General features: G+C 38.2%; 1 protein-coding gene across 1 annotated transcript in view; it reads left to right on the plus strand.

Moving 5' to 3' along the window:
- Positions 1–15,685: 15,685 nt before the first annotated feature.
- The window catches only part of LOC138857525 (uncharacterized), a 91,883-nt gene continuing 86,914 nt past the window's right edge, over positions 15,686–20,654 (plus strand). The window contains exon 1 of the mRNA XM_070110315.1: positions 15,686–15,866. Coding sequence (XP_069966416.1) covers positions 15,686–15,866 — 181 coding nt within the window. The remainder of the gene's footprint in view (positions 15,867–20,654) is intronic.

Below are 20,654 nucleotides of genomic sequence, written 5' to 3' on the forward strand. Positions count from 1 at the left end.
TATTTTTTACAGATTTGTAGACCTCGATTATATTAGAAGTGTTACATTTTCGATATATTTTAAATTTTTATTCAAGTACAAGCGGGAACAAAATAGCAATGATAATTTTCTGAACAAAAAAAAATTAACAAAAATTTACTTCGGTAGGCATACTTACAAGTATGTATGTGTCAGCATAAAGGAGAAAATCTTTCTTTATTACAAAAAAGCTAATGAGCTACAAATTGCGGTGTTTTGCTTTGTAAAACACAATGTAATGAGATAGGCAAGAAAGACACACTTAAATTTGCGCGTAAATAAAGGCACACACTTATGTATTGTCTACGCTTGTGGCACACTTTCCTGGCTTCCAGCCGCGATTTAAAAGTGAGTGATTGATGACACGTAATAAAATGACTTTGCATATTTTACCGCTAATAAATATGCTTATAAAATCTATTGTTGATAACCTGTTTGCATGAGATGAAATGAGCGATGCGGCAAGTAAATTTTACAAGTGTCGATTGCTCCTAAGATCCTACTATTGTTTTCATCTAAATTCAATTTAAACAAGAAATTTAATTTTGAAGCTATCCTTTGCATTTTTCTACCAAAATTTAAAAAATCACACATCATTCACATTTCTTACAATTATTGCTGCTCCTCTTCTGTCTGCCATTGCTGTCAGATTTTTGCATCTTATTACACGCTCCATATTGAGCATTTGCCATTGCTCGGAGCATCGAAGTAAACAAAACGAAATTTTTTTCCAATTTTCAACACACCTTTGTGTATGCGCTCCCCGCTGCCTACGATGACATGCGTCAACGCCTCTGCTGACATTTTTGTGTTACCTTGCCACACAGAGGCTGTCAGTGCCGCTGTCACTCCATGCAGACACTGTTGCTGCAACTATTGTCACCATTGCTGCAACTTCTTGGATTTGAAATTTTCATTTAAATTTTTTTCTTGTCGCACTTTGTGCACATTTTTCTTTAAGCACTTTTTGATAGCGCCTCAATATGCTAAATTGCAATAGCGTGTGTGTCCTCAGCAACCCGGCAACAGCAGTCCGCAGTCCGCAGTCGGCAGGAGCGGGGCCAAAGCTCCCAGCGCAGCTTGACTACCCGTTCTTTGCGCTCGATGCAAAGGCACTGATTGTCTCCATGCAAATACTATTGTTGTTGTTATTGTTATTGACTTTTTCCATACTCATCACTTGGTATGTCATGTAGTCGTTTGGCTGAGATTGTTATTGTTGTTACATTTGGCAGTTGTTATTTTTTCCATTGATTATTATGAAATAAAGTGCTTACAAAACAACTTGTTGTCTTCCTTTTGTGCCGCTTGCCTTTCTATCTGTCCGTCCGTCTCTGTGTCTTTCAATCCAGGCGTACGTCCGTCTGCCCGTGCGTCTGTGTGTCACTCATTCACTGTTTTCGGTGCAGTCAACCATTCATCAAACGCCGTGTCGCCCTGTTGCAGCTACTGTTGCTACTGCCGGCCTATTATTAATATTGCTGCTATTGTTATTTTTGCTGTTGTTGCTGCTGTTGCTGCTGTTGTGCTGTTATTGCCGCTGTTGTTCCATTGTATTCAAATTTTTGTCAGTTGTCACTTTGTCACTCCTGAGTAGACGTAACTTTGAATAATGACTTTACCTACATATGCAACATGTCACATTCACGGCCGTATGTGGTGCCACAGATTGCCAGTGGAAGAGTTCGCCAGGTTATAGTTTCGGGTGTAAAAATACAAAGCTCCATAAACAGCCATAAGCGTTTCAACGTTTATTTTTGTTGTTGTGCTTTTTGGCGCATTTATTTTTATGTTTTTTTTTGTTTTTATCATTTTTGATGTGATTCCTTTCTTTCTTTACTTGATTGGATTGAAATGGGTTACGTTTTTCAATTTCTTATTTGGCTTATTTGAGTGCAGTGATTTCGGTTGCCGGTAGGAACATTTTGCCTTAAATTTTAATTGAAATCTTAATTCAAAAAAAATATTTTGGAAAAAAATATTTTATATTAAAACACCGTCAAAATAAACGCTTGCAAAATGGGTTTCCAAAAATCAGTCTTATTAAAACAAGTGTCTTCTTCACAGAAGTACCTCATTGATAGTTTAACTGAAACCTAAGCGTAGTTTTAAGTTGAAAATATAGAAACTTTTATAAGAAAACTCGTTTCCAAAACGATTGTGAAAAAAATTAGGAAATCTTCTCCTTTTTCTCGATGGAAGAGTATATGTGTCCTCTTGAGTAAATTCCTAGCTCTCTAGAGGTCTCATCATACCTCTTTTCACTCTTATGTGCTGCAACCGTTGACAACAACTCAAGGTACGTCTGGCATTCGGCGACTGTCGCGGTAAAAATTTCTTTATTTTTTATGCAGTATTTGTTTTTTTTTTTTTGATATTAATTTAATTGAATATTGAATAATTTATTTTTCAATAATTTAATTATTATTAAATTCTATATTTTTATTTGCCATTAAAAAAATTGTATCTTAAATATTATTAGTTTCGAATCACCCTACTCGTCAATTGATTTGTTCCGCTTGATATATGCGAAAATACGCCTAAAAGTGTGCAAACATTTTGCGCATACTTTGTGATCGTGTTAGGTTTATTGTCGTTACATAATTTCTTGATTCTATCGACGCGCTCAAAGCCCGCGATAGAAAATATGCAAAAGCTTAAGGTTCTGCGAAAAAAATTATGGATGCTTTGGCAACGAACAATAATACGCTTTGATGAGGTAAATAAATTATAAATTAAATAATAATGACTTCGACGTTGTATAAAGAACCTCAACAGATCGGCTACGCTGCTAAGACACATCTATCAAATCGTTGTAGCAATCCCAGGTCTTTAAGGTTTTAATGTGCTGACTGCATTGAGTGACAGAGTATGAAGTAAGACTTTTCAGCATAAGAAAAGTCAAATATCGAAAGACTGGACTACATTAGTGATTCCGTAACTGCAAAAATTTTACCTAAACTAATGGAACATTAAAAAAAATTTAAGAAATTATTAAAAGTCGATAGCGTAATGAGCAATAAGAACTCTCCTAAGCAAGCTATTCTCGAAAAGACTAGCATAAATTAGAAAGCAAGCAATACTCACCTCAACCATATAATAAATTAGAAAAATGCCTCAAAACTTTCCTACACTACTACTTCCCACTGTCATCGCAGAACAAGAGTCATACGTTTCGTTGGTGCCAAAAATTGTCATCAAATGAACGTGTATTGTTCAATCAAACGCCGCATGTCAACGCCGTCGATGTAGTCAAGAAACCAAAGAAAACATTATTGAAATGCCATAACCTCGTAACAGCCCGCTCCAGCAGTTGATGCATGCAAAGTACGCAGCACAATGATCGATGTGTTCAATTGTTCTCGGCTATTTGATGATGGGCCATTTTGCATAATGGACGAGAGATTTGCATTTGACCGACAATCGTCGGCATAAATTTTACGAGTAGGCGCACAATGGCGAACGCTCATACTTACATTCATATATGGCTGTGTGCTTATGTAAAATTATGCATATGTCTATATAGGTGCATTTGCGAACATTTGGCATGGGTGCCTAAGTGGGCATTTATTGATTTTTAGAAGTCTCTTAAATGATCGCCCGAAATGCAAGAAATGTAAAAAATTTAAATTTGGAATTTTTAACAGTAGATTTTTGCTTTCTATTTACGTGTTGATTGTGAAAGCATATAATATAGTTCGAAGTGAAAAATTGCGCCGCACTAATTACGCTCTGAGTGTGTCTTAAGCGTTGGTCATTAGCGTAATGCGGCATGCATTCAGGCGCTTAAGCCTTTTCGGGGAGTTGGCACTCATTTATTACCGAAAACGGGCTTTTGCTTTTTCGGTTTGTGAATTTATTGTCTGCTGCCGCATGTTGCGTATGTGTTGCAAGATGACGAATTGCAAATTATAGCCTTAAACTTAACCAACTGAGGAAAAGCGTTAACAAAATATGGAGAGTATTAAAAAATTTAAAAATATTGCAGTCGCAAGCGATTTCTCACAGAACAGCAAGCTAAAACTTGGCAAACTTTCGATTGCAGCTGCGCGCTGTTGCGAAAGAAGCGCAGCCAAGTAAGAGTCTTCAAAAATTTTTTTTGAACATTTTTTATTTAATTTCGCACTTCAATCATTCACACACATTATTTTGTTGCGATTGCATTTTACCTTTGTGCCATACGAAAGGGTGCCAAAGGTTTTGTCAATATTATGACTGCCTCTGTTGCAACCAAAACTTCTCCAACAAAGCTTATAGGCTCATGACTTTCACATTTCACGCTGCATTGCCGGCGTTTATACGCGCTTTCAGTTGTTTGCCTTTTCTTCCATTCTACTTGCCCCTCAACGGGTAGCGGACACGCTGCGTCGCCGATTGGCGATGCAAAATTTCGATTACATAAAATGAAATTTCACAGAAAATTGCACATTTCGTTTTAATTGCTGAGGCTCGAGCAAGCGGCGCTCATGTTGGGGAACTAACAAAAACAAAAAACGAGTCAAATTTAAGCTGCTTGGTCAGTAGGTCGTACTTTGTGCTTGCTGCTTGAGTCTTTCGCATTTTCTTTGTAATTTTTATATACTCAGGAAGGCAGAGACGTTCATTATTGTTATTGTTGTTCTTGCTGTTCAACGCGCACATGTCCAAGAAGTGAGAAATTACACGCACATTAATTCCCTTCAATGGGTTGGTAAATATACCGGCTACACCAGCAGCCACCAGCGCTACACCAGCGACCAGCTACTTTCATTACACCCCGCTTGATGTAAGCGCCTACAAGAGCAGCCTTGGCTTGGTCATGCCGCAAAAACTGCGCGATTTGCAATCTTTTTATTATGCTGATATTTCTTCCATGCCCCCTCCATGCCCCTTCCTGCGGCACAGCTTATTTTCTCATTTTGCGCGCCATTCAAGTCATCAACGCAGCTTCGGCGCTCAGAAAACGAAATAACGCTCCCCACTACTGCCGCTGTTTATTTTCTCACTGTTTATTGTTGATCTTCTTCTTCGCTTTCGCTGTTGATTGCGCTACTTATGTTTGTGTTTCGCTTTTTTATGTTTTACTCATTTTCATATTCGCGCTCGCGAAGAAAGATGTTCATCATTAATTAAAAGCAAAAAGAAATTTTGACATAATTTGATATGGGCCGGAAAGTTACGCTTATTTATGTGCAACACAGCCAAGTAGTTCGTGTGTAGCTTGCTCGTGGACCACGCGGTTACGGTGCCGCGTTCGAAAAACAGATGCGACTTGAAAGCGGCTGTATGTAAATAACCGAAGGAGGCGTTGCCGCTACTCGTACAGTCAAAAATGTCTCGTAAATTATTTTCATGCTCGTCTCAAATTGTTTCGTTTTGCCATTCTTTGTGCGCATCGCCGTTATGTTTTAATTTAGCGGAACGGACTTTAATAAACATTAAGCTGAAGAGCATCTGTCGCAATTTGCAAAACTGTGCGAAATGTTAAATTGACACAGGGCGTACTTAACTTCTGGAGGTCATCTGTATTTAAGTGCAATCTTGGCGTAAATGTTTATAATTAACAATTTATATGCGTATAAGATTTTGATGATATATGAATTTCTTCTAGAAAAAAATCTGTAATGTGTAAGTGTATATGTACATATATCGCTTATGCTAGCACTTAGCACAATATTAATTGTCGTTGGGTGTTCGATTCGCCACTTGTCAAGTTGTAGCAAATCGAACAAACAATTTTCAGAAATCAATTAGAATGACACAATCAAATGGAATTATATTTGACAATACGCGATACACAAATGATATACTTGACATGAGAACTGAGTCCGAGGCTTTTCTTCTAGCTATATTATTTTGAGCTACTTTTTATGAGCACAATAATTATAATTATACAATATGTTCTGTCTTATAGTCCTAATTATAGAAATATTATATAGTCCACACATGGTATACATTAAGACCATAAAGTTTCCGGAAATTGTTTTTTTTTTTTTGATATTCGCGGTTTGATTCATCATGAATACGTTCCAACGGGACAGACGGTCAATAAAGAGTAGTATTTGAGCATTTTGGGGCGTTTGCGTGAAAACACCCGTCGTAAACCGTCGTTGAGACCGTAAAAGAAAATTCACACAGGGAACTGAAGGCGGTCCCGGTCAGCGCATACAGGCGTGTTTCAATAATTGGAAAAAGAGATGATATATGTATTTCGTTTCAGAAGGAGCATATTCTGAAGGCGACAAAATAAATATTGATGAAGATTAAAATTTTTTAATTTTATTTACAATTTCCGGAGACTATCTGGTCTTAATGAGTATGAATATATATTCTAAAAGTTGCATTATTATTTCGTTAACCTTTCCCGCTCCTAATTTGTTAGTCAGATCTTTACTAAGTAAATTTATACAATACTTTTCTCAAGTAAACAGTTTTTTTACTAAAAGCCTCTTCAGTCTTATTAATATATATATATCGCACTAGGGCGAACAGACGTAATGATGTTGTCAAAAATAAACTTCATTGAAGACGCTAATATCTAATCCTAAGGATTGCTAGTGGTGTTAATCAGTAGTTGACTCTTTGTTAGGTTAGGTTTCGAAGCTAGTTTCTGCGACGACAATCACGGAGATCTAACTTGGACTTTGGAACTTTCAACAAACACCAGTCTTATGTGATGTCAAAACTTCTAGGAATGCATCAAGAGACCCAGGTCTCCTCAGGTAGCGATGAAGCGCTTCGGACCTAACACAAAATTATCGAGTCTCGATTATTTACTTTTAGCTCATATAAGAATACTAAAGCAAGCTCTTCTCAGATTATTTTTAATGCCATTTAATTAGAAGATCTTTTAAAATTTTATTCACATGAAGTTACAACTATTACAGTTCCATAGCACGATACACAAAAAAGTATAGAAGGGCGACCATAATCCACAAATTGGTTCTTTGATATTTCTGAGTCCAAAAAATTACAAACCAACACATTTAAGTTGCATAAACCTCAAATATCACACCAGAGCACTACATAAGTATTGCCGTTCCAAAGCGTTCAACATAGTAATCATCCCATCTAATTCAGTGCAATCGTTTTGGTTGAGGCTCGGTGTGCCGCCATTGAAATGGCTGATTACCACCAACCGCCCACCTAAACTCGTTTGCAGTCGTTGCTTCTTTTTTGCGGCTACCTGAGCTATTGGCTCACGTGTTGCACGAAAGTGTCGGTGGTTTTTCTCAAATTCACACATTGTTAGCAGCAATCGTGTGATACAGCATCGACAATAACAAAATAACACTTACAATAAATGGAATAGAAGGTGTGAAAGAGGTGTTTGGAATTCGCGGCGCTTCTTCTGCTTGCGCCGCTTCTGCTGCAGCTACTACTACTTATTACACGTCTGCCCCATAAGTGTATCGCGTGCGCTGGCGACGTCCGTCGTCAACGATTTAAGGCATTTTTTCTAATTTCTCTAATAAGAGTCGCGCAGGCGCAGGCATTCAACTCACAAGCGCCAAGCACCAAGAAGCCAGCCGTTGCGCGCATTGTTGACTGCGCGTGCACTATCGGCATTTGCCGATCAGCAGCTATACACAAGCGAACGCGGCAACAATGCGGCTGCTGTCGTTCGCTACGAGTTTCGCTTTGCGGAAAAACGTTGCACACGCTACACACCAGTCAAGTAGCAGCCGTCGCGGCGGCGGTGCTATATCGATTGCAAAGGCAACATTGTTGTAATGGCATATGTTGACAATGCCACAAAACACTTTGTTGGGCAAAAAATCAGACAATAACATCGGAAAAATAAAAGCAGAGTGAAAAACCAAATATGTTTGCATGCTTACCTTAAAAGCTTACACACACACACATACACTTAAGTATGTGGCTATGTGAGCGCGTCTGTGCGCGGTCAAAAACACCGATCTTGCTGCATGACGTTGCGCGTTGCCGTGCATGCCGTAGATACCAAAACAAACCGTGCAATATGCAACAGAACCACTTCCACTAACTGCCACAACCACACGTGAGAATGTATGTATGTATGTGTGTTTGCGCTTTTGCATGTTACGTATCGTCGCAAATGCATATATACACGTAATATACATATGTAGATGGCGGCTAAGTGTGTTGCTGCAACACAAATGCGGGCGTTCAAGGAGATATGTTGTAGTAGGCTGTTGCATTTGTTGGGTTGCTGTTGTTGGTGGGGCGCGGCGCAGCAAACACGTGTACCACTTTAAAGTCGTGCGAATGCAATCTATTCGAGATCATGTATTAATTGCACGACTTTATTGTTGCGACGGCGGCTCAAACGCCCCAGCATGCCTGACTGAGCCCGCATTCGCCCGCGCGCCTCTCTGGCTGCGCATCCCTGCTCACTTGCGCGGCTGTCATGGGACATTTGCCAGTCTGTCGATCTGTATTGCACTTTGAATGCGACATGTGTTGTTTTGTTGTGCTGAGCTATGCACTTCGCTTAAATTTTATTTTACTGTCGAGTAGCAAAAATGTCAGGTGCATAGTTCAACCGATTTCGGCTGCGTTAAAGCGTGCAAATATCTGTACACTTCGGCACACTCGAGCATGTGTTCGGAGGACGGGTTTGTTTCGTATAGAGCATGCATCGATAATTATCCTGATCACTGCGGAATGGTCAAGTGATCACGTATTTATTAATGTTTTGGTCTTACTAAGTTATTTCACAAATAAATTTTCGAAATGTTAAGGTTAAGTAGTATTTGCAAGCAAATATTTTTCTACTCGAAATCATTACTTCATTGTACATAAATTTCGAAGTAAAAGTCTCTCACTTAGAATTTTGAACTTCGTCCAATTAAATATATAACATAGGTCATAGGTCTACTGAAGCATGTACTTGATGTGGTATTTGTGTGAGAAGTATTCAGTGAGTGTCATAAGATCATTGGAAAATTGTCTCATAGGATCGGATCGGATAGGATTTTTGAAGTCCATAGCATCGAAATAGGAACGGTAATGCTTAAACAGTGCCTGAGTAAAAGTTGACTGTAGAAAGACACACATAAGTACTATATTCTTTGCTCGAAACCTTTGTTTGATGAACTTTTTTCTTTTACCGAGAAACCAAATGTCTGCAAAAATGCCACCGAAGTCAAAAAGAACTTGCTATGGGATGCAAAAGGATTCCTGATAATCGAACCCAAAATATTAGTTTTGTTTAAATTAAAAAAATATAATTTAATTTTCTTCTAGTGAATATACAGCAAAAGCCTTAAGTCAAACTAGGAAATGCTTTCAATCTTTTTTTTCTATTTTTGAAGTATGAGTACAACATAATACTGGGACGAAAAGGAAATAAGAGAGAGCAACTAGCAGTCTGACATATAAATAAATGACCTCAGTTCAATTCTTGTGATGGACGAGTGCTTTTGCATAGCATATTTAAAAAAAAAATGCTCAGATTCGAAATAAAAATTTGTGTACACGTGATTTTATGAGACACTGTATATATGTATATGAAATATTTAAGACTTTAATATCAACTTTAATTTGACGTCTACTTTTTATATGAAATAGAAATTCCAGCAACGACAAAAGTTATAACAGACACATAACTACAGTTTTATTATTGTCATGCACGCATATATAGCTCTATAGCCGTTTGTATATTTAATCCAAACTAGTATATTCCAGATCAATATGCTCGTCATTGTATTCCGATTGTGGGTCAAGTGTTTTCCGCTTCTATTGGCGAGTTGCGTTGCCATGTCATTCTCGGACAATGTGTGCATTTGAGGTTTGCTGACTTAGTTTGTAGAGTGTACGCCGCACAGAGTTGAGCCACATGAGTAGATAAGGCTCCGGCTGCCATGCCCGCACTTTCAACAAATAAAAGTTAATATTAGTGTTTTAGTTGTTCGTTGTACGTTGTTGTTTGTATTTGTCATATTTTCTCGTAACTTCGTTAATGGCCCTTAAAATTTCTTTATCGTCCCGTCCCATATTCCTTGGCTCCTAACGCCCATCCCGGGCGCTCGCCGGCCACTCACAGTGTCGACGTTTGTTTGCAATTTCTTTATTGCTCGGTTGTGTGTTATTGACAAAAATTTGTGTTACCGCACTCTGATAACCAGCCATTGTGGCATTATCGCACTGTAATAGCAACGGCATGCAGCACCTCCCAGAGACCACCACCTTCCCGCTCTCTTGTGCTGTCTTGTTCGCCAACTCACACTATGGATTTAATGGTGGCAGCAATGGTGATTATGGTCGGTTACATTGATGGTTTAAGTGTTGGTGATGGTCGATGGCAATGCCATGCTGGCGCTCGCACACTCACACTTTTCCGCACTCTCGTTGTTGTGTTTTTTGTGCAACTAAGCAATTTCTATTGAACAAAGTTTGCCACAAATTTGAGGTTTGTCCGGCAAAAGCAGGTCAATTACTTTGCTTCACTAATCTGGCGGCAACTATTTGGCGTCGGGGCATGTGCGGCCTCCGTTTCAAGTTTCTGCAACTAACCAATATTGGAATAGCATGGGAAAAAATGACACACATTTATAGTAAATTCATAAAACTTTGTTTTTCTTAGCAAAGCAATTAGCTAAACTACAACATTACTTTATATTATATAATTTTATTACAAGTAATATTTTTCATGGTTTAATATGAAAATCATGTTATTGGAAAAGTTTGTGCTTGATCGGTTGCGTTACTGTAGGTGAAAGTGTGTCTATATTGCATACGAGTATATAATGGACTATGAAAGTGAAATTGATAATAATGAGCGTTCATTATCAAGAATAATGGTTAAGAATGAGTAGTTTACTAGTCTATGCAAACTACTAATTCCTCTTCGTAGAGCTAGAACACTTAGTGTAGTCTGAGGAAACAAGCTGAGCATCTCTTCCTGTTTATATGGTCACTGAGTAAGTAGTATATCCAAATGACAATAAAATGGAGTTTAAAACGAGTTAAAGTAAATATATTTTGTGTCATAAACTCCAGTTTATTGGGTTTGTGTTATGATATTATAATTTGATTTAGCGATAGTTTAATTGTCATAAAAACATATAAACTCGAGTTTATCAAAAAAAATTATTTAACTCGCTCCACTTTTCTTTTAAATTTATGAATATACAACTTCAGCTCTAATTAAGCTCGAGTTTGTGGTATTGTGATATAACCAAGTTCTGCAATGAAATTATTTCTTCGTGATATAGGATGTCTCCCGTGGAATTTTTAACAGATGTCTATACGAGGTTTGTTTAAAAAATATTGCGAATTTTGTATTTCTTAGGAAAGTGTTTATTTATTCATGCCTATCTATTTTGTCCCCTTCAAAACAATCACTCCTAGCTATAATGTATTTACACTATTACATTGTTAGGTAAGTAGATAAAATTCAAATTCGCGGTACTGTTTGAACAAACCTCATAGAAAAGAAAATGTCAAGTTATACACAGTTTCTTAAACACACATAAAGCGAGAACCTTAAATGATTTTGCGGCGTAAAGCGAACTGATTATAAGAATACAAGGTCACTAGTCGATTAGATAATTTGATGGGTGCTCACACAATCACAAAAATTATAGCTCTAGACTTAGGTGACCATATTTGTCCCGACAAAATTTGGGACAGGTCTTTTTAGTCATCGATTTTTTCTATATTATAACTCACTGAAATCACGACATATAATAGGTGAGAGAGCAACATAATTTTATTCAAATTATTCGATTTTTTAAAATAATTTGTAAGCCCTTTAAGTGCCGTTAGTGATGCAGCCATTTTGAGCTAATCTAAGTTTCATGTCTGCGGATAGGTGAGTCGCAGGGCGTTCAAAAAACTGCTCTTATCAATCCCAGCCCCGCATTTAATTTATTTCCAAATGTTTAAGCACATTAGTTTTGTACCGAATTTTGAAGCTTTAACTCTTTACTTGTCAGCGCTGAATGCCCTAGTTGCCTAATCTCGCTTACACAAAGCAAAAAACGGAAGGAAAAAGTGAATGAATGCAGCCTGCTGGCAAACAATGTAAATCCCACTCAACGAAGTTTTCACAACCAACACCAACGTAAACTGGTTGTGAGACAATTTCGGTTGCTATCGACCGATGCCAACAGCAGATAAAAGCGAACTTCCCGAAAAAGTTGCAAGTTCCGCGAAAAACTGTGTCAACATGCCAGCAGGCGGCAACATCAAAAGACCAAAACAGATAAGATGACAAGAGGCAATGGGTAAGGGGACGGTACGCAGTGTATTTACTAGCAGTCAGGTATATCTGTGTGTGTGTGTGTGTCGGATGTTCGTGTTGCCAAAGGAATAAAGCATTGCAGGTGACGCTCAATCTCACTAAAGCGAGTCAGCGTGTCGGGGGTGTAGTGAATAGAAAGTGGTAGGCGGCGCGGGGGTAACCGCAAATGGGAATGACACTACCAATAATAACAACAATGGCCAACAAGCGAGCGACAAAACAAAAAAAAAACAAAACGAAACGAAATTGCAAATATGAGAGACAGCTATAAATGCAACAACAATGGCGTTGACAACAGAACTTGCTGCGTGCAACAAAAGCTGGCGTATTTTTTGTGTTTTTAGTGTGAAATGGTTCAAGCTGAGTGGCATGTTGCAGGTACACTCTCATATACACAGGTGGTAAAGGGCTGTTGGCGGGAGCGGGAAATTGTTTTTAAATTCCGTGTTTACTTCTAGTTGCCCCAATTTCGGAAGTGAGCGCGTGTACACAAACTTTATTGCGAAAACGCAGCGCTTTATTAGGATTTTCGGATATTGCTGACAGCAAAAGTAAGTGGTTTAGAGAAAGTGTTACAGCAACTGCTTGTATTAAAAAATACAACAACAACAATGCGGTGAGAACAAAATTAGACAGCAGTTGGCTGACATGTAAGCTCCACAGTAGTTTACGGCATAACTAAAGCGTGTGGCATGGAAAACTTTTCGGCGTCTTAAACACAGTTTTTAGATAACAGAAAAAAATTGCGCGCAATTTTGTTTTGTTGCTAAAGTTGAAAAATAAAAAAAACAGAAAGTTTTAAAAATGCAAAACGCAAGTGTAGAAAATAAATAAAAAAAGTTTCGGGGAAAAGCTCGAAATGTAGGTCGACCGTGCAAAAAAGCAGCGAAAAGCACTCGCTGAGTTAAAGCGATGGCGAAAAAAAGCAAATAAGTGAACTGCATTAAAAAGTTGGTAAAGAACGGGAGCGGCGAAAAAATACTATGTGTTACGAGGTAGGCGATTAATAGGCAAATAGTGCAACTAAAATTTTATGAGGCAAGAAAAGGATTTTAGCTCAAGGCAATTACAGAAACATTAATGAGGAACAAAAAAAAATACAATTTACTGATAAAACCTTGAATTCATACTTAGAAAGCTTTTGCGTTAAGGTGTTACTTTGAAAAAAATTAATATATATGTGTATCAATTTATGCAGCAATATTTTATTTTTGTACTAAAGCTCATTACAGTAGCAAGCAATTGTGAATGGAAACTGCTCTGATATGAAATTTTATAGAAGAACTTTATATTTCTATTATTAATAAAAGCCTTTTTCTTCTCTTTCTGGACTCCACAGCGATGGTGAACTGCTTCCTCACAATTCTAGCGAACTTCAAGACACGCGCCTAGTTCTTATTAAGCTCTCTTCAGTCTATAGGATGGAGATAAATTATATATATATATTCGTTATTTAATACTGTAAATATATATTTGAAAATATAGAGATATTATATGTAATCGAAAATGCGCACTGAATCCATGCGACGTCGATTTGACTAAGGCTTCATCTAAACTTAAAAAAATTTTCTTAAAATTACTTTCTTAAAAACAAAGTGCGTGAGGTAAACTAACGTTAGAATTTCAATGCTGCGCTTAATTTGGCTATATCTCTCACTTGCAACAAAGTAACTTAACGCTGCAGTGCATTTTCAGCAGCCAAACAACAGTGCAAAGTTGCAAAAACTTTACAACTGCAGCAAGAGCAACATCTACGCCAACGCGAAATAGTTAACTGTGCAACGTGATTTCGCAAATGTGCAAAGTGCTGCAAAGATGCAAACAAAAATCCAAAAACAAAAGTTTAAGACAAAACTTGCTAAGTACAAGTATGTCTAAAAGCCTTAAGAGCTAGCGAGAGTAAACCCTAAAATCGGCACCGAAAATGTGCTGCATGCGAATAATTTGGAATATATGGTATACAAGTACGTTGCAAGTGTCAAGTAAATTGTTTTTGGCAAAATTTAGTTAGTAGACTTAAATGTGTTGGTTTTTCTTAAATTTAATTAATTTCGAATTTTTTCACTAATGAATTAAGTAATTAAGCACATTATCTGCGAAATTTTGAATACACACACACATATAAACCCACACATACTCACACAGCTACACCAATTTACAAAGATTTGTCAAGGATAGAGAATCGCACGCCACTCACTTTGCTCCCATACGAAAGTGTGCGGCGAAAAAATTAACAAATGGCAGCACTGGGAAAAGGCGACACATATCATGGGTGAAAAATCTTTAAAAATAGCAACAAGTTGCTGCAGCGCTGCTAATGCCGCCGCCTATTACCCACACTCGCTCGCTTACTCACTCGCACTTAATTTGTGTTTAGCACACGGAAGCTGTTATTTTTATCGCCACTGCCACCAAGACGCTGTAGACACTGCAGCAGTCGCCGCTGCACACAATTAAAAGCCTCGGGAGAAAAAGATGCCACACCGATAACAACGTCTAAGTGCTGGCCGTAGCTGCGGCAGCGACGGCGGTGGCAGGAGTAAAAAATGATGCAGTCAGAATGGTGCTCGCAGCTAGCAAAGCGTCTAACAGGCCCCACAACAACATAGTGCTGGAAAACTTGCAACACACTGCGCGCTGTGGCAACTGTGAAATGGAAGGGTGAATGCTTCAAGTGTTGTTGCAAGTTGAAGGAAGTGGTTGTATGCAAGAATTTTACTGTTGCTTCAAGTCAACGATTTAAATATATGTGGCAAGTATACATGCGTACACATGCATGTGTGTGTGTGTGTGTGTGTGTGAACTTGGCGACGGACATGTCACATCCTGCCATGCCACCGTGCTGCCTAACTGGCTTGCTAAGTAACTGTCTGACTCTTTAGAAGCACTCGCATGGCTGCCTGCTGGGCTGCAACTGTGCTGTTGCAGCATTGTGCGTACTGCCACATCGCAACGGTTGTGTGTGTGTACGCTATTGCCACACACGTGCCTCACCTTTCAACTGGCCACATGTGCGTACATTTTTCTTGCAGCGCTTATGCTGCCACCCACAGCACTGTAGCTTGTGGCATATACGATGTTGCACGTAACTGCATATCTGCATTTTATATGATTACGAAATGAATTATGTGAAGTACTGTTCAAGGAAGCGAATAAATGTTGATAGCTGGTTTGCGTGCAACACCCGGCTGTTGGCAATAAGCAAGGGTGCATACAAAACGAACACGAGGAAAGCAAGGCAATACAAATATCTAAAGGATTTTATGCGTGGCTGATTTTTAATAAACTCAAATGTCTGTTGAATAGGGGAACGTGTGCGACGTACATATGTATGTGTGTGTGTGGCAAATAGAATGTCACCAACAGGCTTGCTAAGGCAGCGGTGACAAACAGCACAACAATATGGGAAATGTCGCGCTGTGTATGCAACAAACGTAGACAAAACATGCAAATACGCATATGTGTGAACAATGTGGCATGCAACAAATCAACAAGCGCTGCCATGGCGGCAATGTGCACATAAATGCGGTAAATGGCGGCGCTTTGATTTCGCATGCAGCACAAATGCACTTACGCCGCATGGACCTCCAACCAACTGGCAAACGCGCCACACATGCATGCGTCGCCTGCGCCAAAGGAAGTGCGTAGGCACACTCGGGTGTGGCCTTTGCCTCCGCTAAAAAGCGTTCGCGTAGAGACTGCGACGGCGACATTGAAAACAATGCAGGCAGGTAACAACAATGACATACAAGTGTATAACGAGCACTTAAGTTTAAGTGCAACAACAGCAACAACACTGCATACACAAACAGTGACAAGGCACAATGCGAAGGACACAAAGCGAAATCGCGCACAAACAAATTATGCCAATTAAAAAATCTTGCTTTATTGCCGCAACAATTGGTGCGCTGGTTGCAATCAGAAAGCAGCTGATTGAAGCCTGAAATGCATCGCAAAAAAAATATGGAGAATAAAAGAGGCGCAGCCACATAAACAGCAATCAGTGTTTTTATTGGATGCCCCAGTCCTCATTTTCTGCTATTGTCGCTTAGCTGCTTGTGCTACACCAGCATTTCTTTGGGTTATGTTTGATCACCACAAAGTAATCGCGCACTGCTCTCTCCATAAAAAAAGATACCACAAAAGCCAAATCTACAATTAGTAAGTTTAGAAGCTTAGAATGTTAAGAATTACCGATGCAACTAAAATTTGTATATTTACTTTTATATTGAACCCTTAATAATCGGCGCCTAATCCTTTGTTAAATTTTACACCCTTAAACCTTCGCTTTACTCCTCATATTCCCCTACTTTTCAAGGTGCTTGTGTTATTATTATTCAGGTCAGTAATATCCCACCAATTTGTACCAAAACTTCCTCAGCTTCTCGCTCCATAACATAGCTGTCTTAGATAAACTAGATCAAATTTGATCTTGTTTGTTAGGAACTGGTGCTTGATCGGTTAGTCACTTATTTAAGTTCAAACGTCTTTAAGAGGACCGCGTTATTCGGAACAGGTAAAACATAAGCAATTTCAATGGCGGCTATTTCTAGTAGGCTTATATTGTTCCTTGTTTCACCCTGAACAACGTATATTAAGTTTGCCATGAAGCTTGTAACACCCAGAAGGAAATGTTTTACGAGCATCGTGATGCGGTCAAAATTCATTTTTGGAAAGCAAACAAGGCTCAGCGAGAAATTAAGCTCCTCTGAGTATATTGCTGTATGGAAAATATTGTCATGAAATCTACAAGTCTTTTGGAGTCGATTTCAAATTTGTAAATTGCTTTTTTATTATGATAAAAACAAACAAACCAAGTTAGCGATAACAAAAAAGAATTATCAGGAAACATTATTCTTTAAAGGATTTTTAAGCCTTTTGCCTCCGCTAACTTTTTAAGTAATTGAATTAATTTTTATATTTTTTTCGAGGAATTCTCACTAATATTCAATAACAAATTTTAGAACTCCATTATGTGTGTTATCGCCACTGAATAACTGCCATCATCGAAATCATGTTGCGGCAGCAGTGTAATCGATCCAGCAACGTACTCCAAAAAAGCACTGTTTTTTAATGAGTTCATTAATTTTGTGCCAACAAGAAACCCTCTCAAGCAATTATGATAAAATGTCCGAAAGCATGTTGCTACATGTTGCAACAATGCAGCATGATTTGTCATTCGCACTTTTTTGGAACTGAATTTTTTTTACGCAGTAACTGCTGTTTGCGCCGCTTGCAATTTTCGCAATATTGTCGGAAATATTTCATATCATTTTATCTTGCGAAATTTTTGGCGCATTTTGCTGCATCTGTCAAGCGTGCGTTGTTATGAGTGCACAGTTGATATGTGGCAACACAAAAAAATAATATGTTGCACGCGGACAATGATATTCTTGCGAGTTTTGAAAGACGGTAAATTATAAATTTATACACAAACAAACACACACACAAACGCTATGACGATAGATGGTCGCGGTTGTTGGCTCCTCTGTCATTGGCGATTTCGTTGTCCTCTCGTATGCGTAGCACGTCGCAAATGTCATTATTAATAATGAATTTTTGGCTGCTGCAGCGCGGCAAAGTGTATGCCACAAGCGGGGAATGCGGCATCATTGATATCGTGTGATCATTATAATTTTTTGCTCGCCGCTTTTTGGTGGAATCAGTAAATATTCGCGAACACCTTTTTTCTGCGTAATTTCGGTTTGATTGATTTATTGAAATCACATGTGGAAAGACGAACAGACGCTGAGCAACTGCAATTAATATGGCAACGGCTGGTATTACGCAACAACAACAATGAGTTACTTGTGTTCAGGCAACTGCCTTTCGTTTGTTGCGTGTAGGTGTGGTGGTGTTGTGGCGTGTGAAAAGCTGCTGCCAGCTTTGTTAGCTTTTCTGCATTTTCACTTCTACTTCCGAGTGAATACCGCCAAATCCCCAATGCGCCGAATGTAAAAGGAAAACCACAACAAGTGCTTTTCAATTAAACTTTAATTAATTTTAATGATATCATTTTTCATACACATCTCTTTCCGAATGATATGGTGTAGCCCTTTGTTTGCTTTTTAAAGGGATGCGCACACACGCACATGAGTACTAAGGGTCATAACCCAGTGCTGCTTTCCAAAGTGGAATGATTATGATATATGGTATATCTTTAGGTCAGTATGAAACCCTTGCGTTTATGTAATCCTGAGCTTTGTATTTTCTAGATATTTGAGAGCTCTCTGTAAGCCACGTAGCAGCAACTACGCGCTCTATTAAGTATCGTCTCGAAAATGAGCATATGGATGAGCATAAGGCTCCGGTCCTTCACAAGAATTCTGAAGATAGTGAAAGTATTTGAGAGCTTAATACTTCGCTACTATATACTCGTGACTTGTTGTTACTTAAAAATATATAGATCTCGCCTTCTAAAGCCTGTTGGTGAAATCTCTAATTACGGTTTGGCGTTACCACTATCTAACGATGGAAAAACTACTCAACCCCTCGCCGGTATGGATACTGACGTAAGCAGAGGCTGCTAAATATCGGTTATAAAACCCTGTTAGTTGCCACAAATAGTTTAATACTCGGTCCTTATGACATTTATGAAGCTGTGAACTGCTGAAGTGCTGCACTCGTTATATAAATTACCAAGCCAAAACACTGCTGGGTAAGAGATCTATGCACCCGGTGTTCTATTTGCCGCGCTTGTTTGCTTATATTATATATATTTTAAATGCAATACTAACATTTCCGCTTCCGACGTTAAGTTTTAATTATAGTTGAAAAATACGTGCAACACATGCCAACACACGCACACACACGTACATAGCTGTGTGCATATGTATGGGAAGCACTCGCACCCACGAGCGTATCTCTGACTGATCATTCGCATTAAATGCGATTTATGTTGAAGCTTTTGAGCGTGTCACTCATTAAGATTTTTGCTGTTAAATATTTTGTGTTGCATGCCATATCGTGTTTTCACAAGTTGAAAAGGAAAATGCGTTGAATGGAAGTATTACATGAAAGTAGATAAGTACATATTAAGGCACACACACACTAACACGTACAAACATACAGCATAAACGATTCGTGTGCCAGGATGTGCATGTGTATGTGTGGGAAAACTATTATAATATGGCTTCAGACAACAGGCGAAGCGCGCAACTGGCTTGAGCGAGTCAATGAACGATTGAATGAATAAATAAATGATGGCGAGAATGAATGAATATGTTGTGAAGTGCCTCAATGTGCCACAAAGCTGAGTGAAAGCCTTTCAAAGCTTGCAACACCTACAACAGTTGCCAACACGCGCACAACTCCGTCAGATAAACGAGCTACTACAACTACTGTGGTGCAGTGAAGGATAATGAAAGGATGCACCTTTGAATATTTACTTCAGTGGATTTTCAGATAAATATAGTGTGTGCTCCAAAGCACTGAAATTAAATGATATTTTCTACTAATAGTTTTAATTAGAAAATATTGGTTTCTAAAGCTGTGGATGTGTTCAAAAATTATGATCTTTTCTTTCATTAGTAAAAGTGAATGCAAAAATATTAAAGTGAATGACACACTATTTTTTAATAATATATACTAAAATATACTAAACACCGTGATTAAAAATATTCGTAGTGATATATTTGGCAACAAAGTACTGCTGAATTAATAACTCTAATGAAGAGATCTAATAGCTTGAAAATATTGATATATTAATTTTGCTAAAAGCTAAAAGACGAGACATGAAAAATACTGATTTTTTATGATCTTTACAAGTATAAGTGAGATTTAGTTGCAAAATAGCCCAAACTTTAACGTAATGACTTCTAGTCAGATAATGCTAAACGCACAAACAAACATCCTTAGAACTATCATAGTGGCGAATCGAAAAAGTCAAAACAACCTAACCTCATTTTTCATAAGTTTACAGTAGAAGGAAATTACGTATATTGAAACAAAATTTTAGTTTTGGTTATAACTGAGAGCAGTAGCTTGAAATTTTGTACATATACATATGTAATACGATCTAGTGAACCGTAATCCATAAACAACTTATTTCCGAATTTTGTGGTGATACGTTGTTTTGCTTTTAGGTAAATAAATTAGAGATAGAATAGCAAGATGTTATTATACTTTAACGAAGTCTTTAGATATGCTTTCATATTGAATTCGACCTGATATTTTATTATACCCTGAACGGGGTATATTAAGTTTGCCACAATGTTTGCAACACCCAAAAAGAAACGTCAGAGACCCTATAAAGTATATGTAATATACAAATGATCAGCTTGACCAGCTTGGTCGATGTAGCCATGTCCGTCTGTCTTTCCGCCTGTCCGTCTATATATACGCAAACTAGTCTCTCTGTTTTAGAGATATCGACCTGAAATTTTGCACATGTCCTTTTCTTACTAAGAAGCTGCTGATTTTTCGGAAC

This window comes from Bactrocera oleae, chromosome 5, assembly GCF_042242935.1.
Source record: "Bactrocera oleae isolate idBacOlea1 chromosome 5, idBacOlea1, whole genome shotgun sequence".
Taxonomy (NCBI): domain Eukaryota; kingdom Metazoa; phylum Arthropoda; class Insecta; order Diptera; family Tephritidae; genus Bactrocera; species Bactrocera oleae.